This window comes from Acanthisitta chloris, unplaced genomic scaffold (assembly GCF_000695815.1).
Source record: "Acanthisitta chloris isolate BGI_N310 unplaced genomic scaffold, ASM69581v1 scaffold13005, whole genome shotgun sequence".
Taxonomy (NCBI): domain Eukaryota; kingdom Metazoa; phylum Chordata; class Aves; order Passeriformes; family Acanthisittidae; genus Acanthisitta; species Acanthisitta chloris.
In genome coordinates, this window is record NW_008673232.1 from 54,336 (window position 1) to 65,332 (window position 10,997).

The 10,997-nt window shown below is 39.1% G+C and overlaps 1 protein-coding gene across 3 annotated transcripts in view; it reads right to left on the reverse strand.

Annotated features, from left to right (window-relative positions):
• The window catches only part of LYN (LYN proto-oncogene, Src family tyrosine kinase), a 29,042-nt gene extending 26,475 nt beyond the window's left edge, over positions 1-2,567 (reverse strand). The window contains exons 1-5 of one of the 3 annotated variants that reach the window (XM_009074866.1): positions 2,499-2,567; positions 1,167-1,215; positions 969-1,074; positions 417-515; positions 209-312 (exon numbers count right to left, since the gene is read on the reverse strand). In XM_009074866.1, coding sequence (XP_009073114.1) covers positions 209-312; positions 417-515; positions 969-1,074; positions 1,167-1,215; positions 2,499-2,567 — 427 coding nt within the window. Of the gene's footprint in view, positions 1-208; positions 313-416; positions 516-968; positions 1,075-1,166; positions 1,216-2,431 lie in introns of all 3 variants that reach the window. The other 2 variants (XM_009074864.1, XM_009074865.1) reach the window with 2 other exon arrangements.
• Between the last annotated feature and the right edge of the window lie 8,430 nt (positions 2,568-10,997).

Here is a 10,997-nt window from a genome sequence, read left to right on the forward strand (position 1 = left end):
CACCCATCTCAACTTCATGTGTCAACCTGTAACTCTCCTCTCTCTTTTCCTGGTGATTTTCTCATCCTTCTCACTCCTACAGAACTGCAGAAAATTCACAGAATAGGACTACTCCACACCCAGTGCCATCTGATGCCAATTTTTGTGAAGACTGACTGTGTCTTTTTAACTCTGTATCAATTCCAAAGTAACCCACTCCAAAGCCTACCTTTTAATGTCTCACTTTCTCTGATGAGGAAAGCTCCAGGACTATTTCCAGGAGCCAGGAGTTGTCTTTCGGCATCTTTTCGGGTTATGTCTTTGAAGAACCATCTGAAAAGTATTTGAAAGAATTAGAACCATTTCTTTCCCCCACTCACACCGGGTACACCACCAGGGTGAAGAAGTTTGACTGTTTAGAGTCTGGAAAAACTTACTCTTCCGTTTCCAAGGTGTTTACTTTTGCTACATAGTTGCTGGGAACGAAGCCTTCTTTCCTTGTTGTGAGAGATTTTGCTCTCCACCATTCTCCCAGCCTGAAAAACAAAAACAACAGTAGTATTCACATGAAAAAAAAAAGGATAAAGTGTTACTTAGCTTCTACTGTGGTGAGAGCTCTGCCCGTGCTGGAGAGAGAACCATAATCTTTCCTCTGAACTCAAGTCCCCTGAGAATATTTGGTTGCTGTTACTAAGGGCAGCTGTCAAGTCAAAGAATCATAAATCCATAGGATGGTTTGGCTTGGAAGAGACCTTAAACATCATCTAGTTCCAACCCTCCTGTCATGGGCAGGGACACCTTCCACTAGACCAGGTTGCTCAGAGCTCCAGCCAACCTGGCCCAGCTCCACATGCATTTGTATTATCACATGTAAGGGAGCTGACTTGCCATTCATACACCCATGTTATGAACAGGACATAAAAACATTGTAAAGGAAGCTAGATAAATTCAAAGAAAAAATATAATACAATCGATGCTGTCATACTTACTCCTCAATAACTTTCAATTTTTCTCCTTTTTTGAAGGACAAGTCCTCTTCATGGATGCCATCATAGGGATACAAAGCTACCACAATGACTCCAGGCTCCTCTGCTTCTACAAAAGTAGAAAAAGAAAGGCTCATTCACATCACTTTGCAGGCTGACATAGGCATAGCATGCAGCAGTGAGATTCCTACAAAAACATACCTTCAGTGACAAACCTCTGTCCTGGTAAGAGCTGTGCCTCTGGATTTGCCTACAATAAAGCATATCTTTAATTAAGCAGTTTTAGGTCTTTGTGACTATCTTACATGACAATTACATTATTATTCAGTTGCTTTGGCATTATCTTAGATGTCTTAAATTAAAAGGAAATGCTCCAATCTTTCCCCACCATTCCTCAAAAGCGAATTACAATATAAAAACCTATTAAGTCCCCACTAGATTCTAAATTGAGCAGCTCAGACCTCATGAGGGTGTGGCACAAGCTGTTAGGGAGGAATTTCAGAGCTTTGGGAGTTCTGCTGAAGAGGCTTTAGGCAGAGTACTTTAACAGGACAGTTGTTACTATGTAGTTGTCATGCTAAAGAGCTAGAAGCACAGTTAAGATTGTGCAAGGAGAAAAAAAGAGGAATTAAAGAAAAATAATGGTAGTTTGTGATGTGTGTACATTGAGTGAGAGCACACAGAGTTCACTGTGTCAGCTGGTGAGAGAGGAGAAGGGTGCCATTCACACCTGCAGAGAACAGGGTCCCTGAGTGCTGGCAGTCAGGAGACACAGTTTCCTCAGCACAGTAGAGAAGGTGTGGAAAAAAAAGGTACTAGTCAATCTGCAAATTAGCAAAGCCACCTTGTACCCAATGGGATTCCCCATTCCAGCACCCTATCTTTCCAATGCCAGGCAGCACAAATGGAACTGCCATGAGCCTGTTCCTCCCACAGCACAGTGCCGCTCCCTTCACCACTGCACCCTCTAATCCCCTCCCATCCTTACCTACACACCTCACACAAAGTCGAATAGTGGCCTACAGTAAGTAAAATCAATGTTGACTAGAGCTGGTAAAGAATTGCCCATGATTACTTCAGTCTAAGTAGAATAATCACCTGGATCCCACAGCTATTAAAAACTCAACATTGATGCTTGTAAAAATAGGTCTAGACTACTTCATGTTTTCTGAAGTCATGTTGCATTCTTCTATAGGCATAGTTATATCTACATCAAGCATTGCCAAGGATTACTGTTTTCATGCAGAAAATTATGACAAACAAGGTAATTAAGTAACAAATCACCAAGATTTCATTTTTATTTCTCTCAGTACTTAATCATTGAGGGTGAACTGCACAACACTAAAAGCCCAATTGTGGATTAATGGTAATTTGAATTTTTCCATGCATATGCTTTGGATTGAAACTTAAGTTATGCCAGTCGTGCTTTGATCTTGCTACAGGAATTCTCCCCTGAGACTATCTACTTACTGGCCTTTGCTGTTTATTGGACGTTGGATCCCTCACATAAATAGTTCGTTCAGTTTTACGTACTGGTTGGTTCTTCAAATCTAGCCCATCTCCATGCAGATTCTCTTTGCTTTTTGATTTTATACATCCCATATTTCCTGTTGGAATAAAAAAGATATTAAACAAAATTATTATGCCACAAATCAAGCCATTTCCCATTAAATCATCTAGGCTACAAAGCAAAAACGTGTTTCCTTTCCGTATACAGTAGTTCATGGGAGAAACAACTGAAGGTTAGGCACACACACTGAAAGCTCTTTTCTGTGGCAAAGGAAAAAAATTACTTCTTGTCTCAGTCCATAGATGAAATAAATAGTTATTTACCATTTCCACATTTTCAGATTTATCATATTTTCTCCCCAATCTACTCTCCCCCACCAAACCCCCTCATATCTTTCTCATACTTCTGTGAGCTTTGGAATAGATGTAACAAAAATATAATGACTGCAGTTAGAACTTTTATCTGTATGTTTTAAAGAAAAGACTGTTTTGGAAGACATAAAACAAAATTCCAGTCCAAATTATGAGATCTGCAGCTGGTGCTAGCAATGCCTGCATCTCCCCACTTCATTTTGCAGATGCCAGTCTAGCAGGGAGCTCTGTTTCATTGAAATCCCTGTCTCGCATGAGGCTGATGACTTGTGCAGTCCCAGCTCCATGACAAACAAGCTGCTCCTCTGACCTTCAGTAATGAATCTCCTTGTTCACACAGGTCTGTTACAGCAGTCTAAAATAGCTGATGTGTGTATCAGTGATGGCAAATCACCACACAAGTATTTCTATTTCAATACAATTTAGAAGGATAATCCTTATCTCAGGATGTGCATCCATGCTAAATCAGATAAGATACAGCTGTTAGCATCTACATGACTGGAACCTGACTGCTAATCCCATGATGCAATTACATAGTACTTCAGCAAGCATATATACAACATTATCTCTACATTCCTCCCTCAGAGGAGAGTAATTATACTTACTCTTCAAAGAATCCACTATGAATGCTTTTCAAACCTCTCCTTCCTTCCTCTCTCCCTCCTTTCAGGTCAGTGCTCTAATGCTAGGTTCACAGTCACATTTTCCCTTGCAGGCACACAGTCTCACTCCCCCCCTGCCCTAATTAATCTTTAAAGCCAGTTCTTTGAAGAACAATGTAAAACCTAAAATAAGCACTCAGTGCATATACAGGCTCAAGTAAACAAACACTGACTGAAACAGCTGGAGAAGCCAAAGCAGATTGTAACACCCTATACTACATCTCACTTCTACCTTCATCTCTACGATAGAAAAGGCCATCATAGTAAACAGTCAAAGTAGTAGTAGTAGAGGTGTCCACTTGCAGACACAACTGTTTCAGTGGGATGGTACCTTACACACACTACCCCCTGCAGGTAGGAAAATTAACCAGATTGGTCTGGGTTCAACACTAAGACTTGTACTTTTTTAACCACACTGATGAAAATCACAGTCCTATCTGACTACAACAATAAACCAAGGCAACAAGCAGTCCCACATGGCAAGTCTCAACTTCCCACATTGTCTTCATTTAATCTCCCATTCTGCCACTGAGGAAGCACCACATAATGACAGATGCACTGTCCTATGCATAGGCTGAATGCTTTCTTCTGAATATGAGAGGAGTGTACTTCACCTCCTACCATTTCTGCAAAGTATTTGTCACCTATTGCCAACAAATACTGGATGTCCATAAGATTTCAGCAGTGATACAGTGAACTGTGATACTAGTTTAAAAGCAGCATTAGAACCCATTGCTCCCCTTCTCATTTTCTCTTGAAATAAAAATGAAAGGAATCCTATAGAAAATCAATAGGCACTGACCAGGCAGAGAATACAATTTCCTCTTTTTGAGTGTCAATATTTCAGTGTTCCTACACTTATTTGAAAGCACTGGGGGGGCATCTTCAGTCAGGATCTTCCCTTAGAGACAAACATCTTTAATGCTTGATTTTAGTTTGTGAAAACACCCATTGGGAGATTTTTCCAAATTTTCAGTTCCTTGTGGTTTACATACTAGTTGTTTTAAAATGCTGAGAAAGATTTTTTATTTATTTATAACTGTGGGTGTATAGATGACTCTTGTTCTGTAGTTAATGGTTCATGGGAAATTTCTGTGCACCCACAGGCAGGCTGGTGTTTGAAAGCTCACCCTAGACATCAGGAAGCCCAGTATTTAATTACCTGCTGTATCTGCAAGATCAGGTATTTATCCACCTAATGCTAACCTTTTGCTCTTGAATAGTTCTGCTTCTACAGAACAAACAGCTAAAGTGGAGGACATAAGGTAATTTGATCTAAGTTGTCAGCCAAAAATCCCTTTCCTTACTGCTGTAAGAAAGCTGAAGATATCTTTAGAGACTGCAGCATGCTCAATGCTGGTGTAAACTCAGAGAAAAGCATTTTTTACTCAGATTTTTTTTTCCTGCAGCTTAAAGCACATGAACAGCTGTAACTTAAGCCTGCTGTGAGGTTGTGCTGATAAGCTCAAGGTTAGAATTTGCTCATGACAGTAACAACAGCAGATCAGTAATGTCTGTGTGCAGGTGCTTTGTAATCACACAGAAGTCTACTTGATGTCGTGTGAAGTAACACAAATACGGTATGTGAGATAACACATGATGGCTTCAAAAAAAGAGAATGTGCCAAGCCTCATCACGAAGCACTGTTTTTCTGGGGGTTTTCCCCCATAGAGATGAAAGACCATGGTCTTCACAGGCCTTAGCTAGTTCTACGTTAGCAAATAGGCCCAACAGTTGGTGCTGAAGCCCACAGCTGCTTCAAGGGAGGCTGTTGTCTCGTTTACTCCAGTATAGCCCCAAGGACTGAACATTCAGTAGGAGCAAGTCCATAGCAAGGGTTTACCTAAAGGTAAGCCCCACACTGCATCCTCCTGGACCAGTCCTGCTCTTGCACTCCAACTCTGCTCCACAACATGAACTACAGCTTAGCATGTGGGCAATTGCTTCAGGAGATGGATCCTGATCTAACTAAATTTCTAATGCAGATCCTGAGACTTTTACCTTCTTATCAAACAAGTTTCTTAGATCTGGCAAAAGAAATATATTAAAAACACACAATAAGATAAACTGAATATTTAGCACTTGATATATATCAACACAGTTAGTTATATGATATATAATTTCGTAATAAATTTTCTGACCTTATATTATTTCTAACAGAGTTGAAAAATAGTTTTTAAGCAGTCAAAACTGGATCAATGAGCACATGTTCTTTTGATACTGTGAAACGAAAGACTTTTGAACTCTTCAAAGGCCATGAGATCTTATATTTCTGTACAAGACAGATATCTGTAAAGTTATGTGCATTGAGTTCTGGACTGCACATATAAAATTCTGTAAGATCATTCCTACACCCACAGCAAGTGTAACTGGTTTAGTTTCAAAAGTTTCTGATTAGTGACTGCTCAGCTCACCTGCTATGACAAATGTATTTGTTTCCAGCATAGTATTATACATTTTTACTGAAATCTGATCAGGGTCTTTCCCAACTTTTTGAGAGGGGCATCAAAGCAAAAGTTCAAAGGGCCACTATAAACAGCAGGCACTGATGGCAGAGTTTCAGTCAACACCCCTTGTTAATATTCAAAATATTATAGCAGTACCAAAGTTAACTTTACAAAGGTTCGACCCTAGAAAATTACCCATACACGAAAAAAGAAACTTTGAAATATAAAATCTGTATGCAGTGTACATCCATCTTAGTTTATACTGTAGTTGCAAGGAAAATCTGAAAGGGAGGAAGTTCATTCATGCATACATTAAATATTTCACTTGGTGTAAAATGTTTATTTGCATAGTGCTCTGTTGCTATATCACAAGTGTTTTGTGTAGATATAAAGAGAAAGAGAATACAGTAAACAAAGAGCAGTACAGAGAGCACAGAATCATTACAAATGAAACTATGTTATTGTCCATCAGAGAGAAAAAAAATTTAGACATCAGAGAAAATGTTGTCAGTTCCTACTCAGTTTCCCATTCCAACAGTTTTGCAATCCAGGAGACACTACTTTTCATCCATGCTTTTCATATATTTTCCTGCCCACACCTTTAGACTTGAAAGATAAACATTGAATAAAAAGAAATTCTATTTAACATAGTATCTATATTAAAAATTAGCATCTAACTTTTATAAACAGACACTTAAAAAGGGAACAGCTCCTCTTTTAGCAAACAGCATGTTGTATTTCATAGCTAAAAGGTAAAGACAGGTACTTAAGTTAACAGCTGCAGCGTGGTGACAAGAATCTAAGTTCAGGCACCCTTAAAGTCCCAGGGCTTTAAGAGCTATCACACAGAGCCTCTGCAGTAGGTTGTTCCACAGACATCGATTTTGATGTCTACAGAGGCATTTGCATTGAATTTTCCCCCCAAATCCCCTATTTCATCTTGCTACAACAGCAGCCATGTGTTAATTCCAAAATGGACTCGGGGGAGTGGAAGTCAGAAACTAGTGCAACATTTCTCCAGAGTTAAAAGCTGCTGTCTGACTCCAAAACACTATTGCTTTACCAGCTTTTTTCTACCTTACAAGCAGTGTGTCTAAAGCCACAATACTTCCTACTGCAAGCAGTCAAGGTTCGTGTGGCCATCACTCGTCCATCCACCATCAGCAGCATTTGAGGTTTCCTTTTCTCCCTGTGCTTATACTTTACATCATCTACAAATTTCATTTTGTTTATGGTCATAACCATTCTCTTCCTTGTGATTCTGTTACATGCAATATATGCAGTGCACATTAGAAAGGACTTTCTAAAAAGCCACCTGACATGTCTAGCCTTTTCTTGATCAAAGTCATGTCTTGTAAAAATGATTCTCAAATCCTCACAGATCTTACTTTGGCTTTTCCAATACTAAAGCAACTTTTAATATAATTAGAACTACAACACTGAGTATACAAGCAAATATCTATTTTATCAAATAAATATCTGTTGTTCAAAAGGTCAGTAACCGGTATCTAGACACCAATTCTCTGTGTGGCTTAGGCTTTTGCCAGCTACATACTTATATATTATGTACAGGTACATAAATAAAGTTGTATTCAATTGAATACAAAGAGTAAACATTTTATTTAAGCCTCAAATTTCTTACCCGTAAGAATCAGAAAAAAAATTAAAGACCCACAACTTACTCTGAGTCTTGAATGTTGATCTATATTTCAACTTCTGAATCAAAGAACAAGAAGCAATTGTATACATCTGTATATAAAAAACTCAACTGGTTTGAAACCTGGAGCCTTAAAGCTGCTTTGACAGCACAGGGGTAAACAACTGCCAGGGAACACAGAGGAGTCGTCTAACTTCAGGTGGTAGAGCTCAGCAGAGGCTCGTCAGTACTGCTCTACACATATTTGTGCCAGTGAAGATTTGCTACTAGAGTGGATTGAGAAAAAGAGTGACAGAAATGAATTATCTGTGGTTGGAAGTAATGTGAAAGAATCAAACTGGAGAGCAACTGAAGAGAAGTGAATTTCTATTCCTTGCCTGTCTCAAAAGTTATTAGTTTTGGGTTTGTTCAGACTCAATCTTATACCTGTAACTCCCCACATACATAAAAAAATATGCATCTCTACATATATAATAATATAAAAGATTATCTATAGACACACATTGAAATTTTACTCTAAGTCCTGACTGTCTGGTAACTTTCATCAAACTAGACTCATGCAAATTCAGAAATCCTGGCTCAGCTTTCATTTTGGGCTTGTTTCACTTCCTACATCTTGTTTTTTGCACTGGAGACCAACTAGGGGAACTTCAGCAGTTTGATCTTCCCTTGCCTTCCTGCTAAAATGGTTGTCTATATCTCAGTCAATCCTCACCTCATGTATTTTAATCTCTTCTTAAATTTTGCTTATTTCTACAGGTCCAGATCATATCACGTCTGTGTCTCCCAAACAGAATTTATCCCTCATATGATACACTATATACATGGGCATATACGAACACACACATCACAGGCACAAACCACCATGTGCTCCCTGCAATACGTATTAAAAGAAGCATTGATAACTGGAACCTACTCAGTGTTTAGCTATGACAGACTTGCCCCATGTAGACTCCCATTGCTCCTGTGATGTGAGATGCAGTAGTCCAGCTGACATCATTATTTAAAAAGGAAAAAGAATGAGGAAATCTTTTAACTGCTTCAATCATTTTTTTCCTTGGGGAAAAGGTAAGGCAAAGCTAAAATAAATATTTTGACATAGATATATATATATGTGTGTATATATATATATAAACAGGCAACAAAGAGAAACAAGTTAATCCCCAGTGTAAACAGCATTACTGTAGTAGAAAAGTATGCAACAAGCACATTACTGTAAAATTTCCTCAAACTTAGTCTCATTGAAGTAGAACCCTCAAATTTTGCAAGGGTGCATGTCTAGCAGAGCAAAATAATAGAGATATCCAGTGTATCACCTGTGATTATAGCAAAGGACTAAGAACAACTTTCTGGGAAAGGCAGACCTGTTCTGAGCAGCACAATCATATCGTGCAAGCTCAGAAGTAAGTTGGCCATGCTCCATTTTTAGAGAGGTTAATGGGTGATGTTGGAGAAGAACAAAATATTATTTCTGAAAGGTTTCAGAACCTCATTACACTTGGCTTAGAAGCTGTCTTGTAATTCCCAGTCTTAAGCACATTTTGAGGACAATAATGGCATTTAGCCCTTCATCCAGTTTAGGAGGAAGTCACATCTTTTTCAGCCTCTTCTCTTGGCTTTAAATACCATCTCAGTCTTTTCCATTTCCACTCATTACCCTAGCAGCCCGCCCTTCTCTACATCTGTTTCACTTTGAACTCATCCATCTTAAGGACAGGAGGCTGGAGTTGGCCAGGTGTTCCAAGATGACATTCAGTAATGTCTTGAAGCAAATAGCATTGCTATTTCTTCCATCAACTGAAATACCCCACCCAATAAATTCCACAAATTAATTTATTATTTTCACACTTTCATCACACTAGCCTTTTATAATCATTTGGCAATCCAATAAAACATCCAGGTTTGTCTCATTTTTCACAACAACAAACTGTTGTTGCAGTAGACTTTCATATCTCCAGTGACATTACCTAACACCCTGATATTAAATTTCTCCCCATTATTTTGCCAGACTATTTGGTCTGCACAGTATTCTCCACCACCTGTGTGTTTCTAATGCCTCTTAATATCACAAGGGGACCCTTATTTTTTCATTGCAAATGAAAGTATTTAAGAAAAGTTTCAATGTAATGCTAATGTAACATTGGTCCTGCCAAGAGTTTGGGGAAGTGCAGCAGACAGGAACCCTGGTCAGCTTCTTTCACAATTCCTTCCTTAGCAATTGTGACCAAGACAAATTCTACTTTGCCCCTGCTAACACAGATTATTTTTAATGCTTTTCTGTATCAGTTACAGAGAGTATCACCCTATTACCTTCATGCTCCCAAACACCTGCATTCCTACTACAGTTATAAATCCATCATGTTTCTATTTCCTCTGCAACACACAGTTTTAAGCCCTGCATAGGTATTTCTGCTCCTCCTCTTCAGAGCACTGATTCCCAACTTGAACACACAAAGTAAGTCCAAGTAAACCAGTCTGGGTTGGCAGACACCTTCCGTGAATCCATTACCATGCTGGCCACTGTTCTCATTGAGGTTCTCACCACCCATTCCTCCACCCTTTGGTGTCCTGTTTTGCTTTCCAACATTGGCCTGCATACTGAAATCAGAGGTTAGGACTCTGCAAAATTAATAACTCAAGTCCACTTCCTAATTTAAATACTTTTAAAATGAAAATTAAATTTACAATAGGGCAAAAAGGTGTGCTGTCATACAACTGTAGTGGAAGTAGACTGTATTAGAATCACAGAATGGTTTGGGTTGGAAGGTACTTTCAAGATCATCTAGCTCCAACTCCTCTACCATAGGCAAGGATACCTTCCACTAGACCAGGTTACTCAGATGCCCATGCAACCTAGCCTTAAACACTTTCAGGGATGGGGCACCCACAGCTTCTCTGGGCAACCTGCTCTAGGGTCTCACCACCCTTACAGTGAAGAATTTCTTCCTAAAATCTAATCTAAACCTGCCCTCTATCAGGTTAAAGCCATTCCCCCATGTTGTATCACTACATGCCCTTGTAAAAAGTCCCTCTCCAGCTCTCTTGCAGGCCCCTTTTAGGTCCTGGAAGGTTGCTTTAAGGCCTCCCTGAAGCCTTACCTTCTCCAGGCTGAGCAACCCAAACTCTCTCAGCCTGTCTTCACATGAACAGTCATACAGCGAAAATAGCCCAACAACTGACATAAGAACAGGAAACTTTTGGTGAGATAAAACAGCTGTACTGATGCTATATTGATGTGTTTCTGAAAATGCAGACCCGTTCATCCTTTGCTCCTATACTGCCCATATTTTAAAATATTTTTTTACTGAGTAGACCAGGCATTTTAACAATGCAATAGTCAACACTAATTAACATATTATTCTACTAGATGACAAATAAGTGGCTT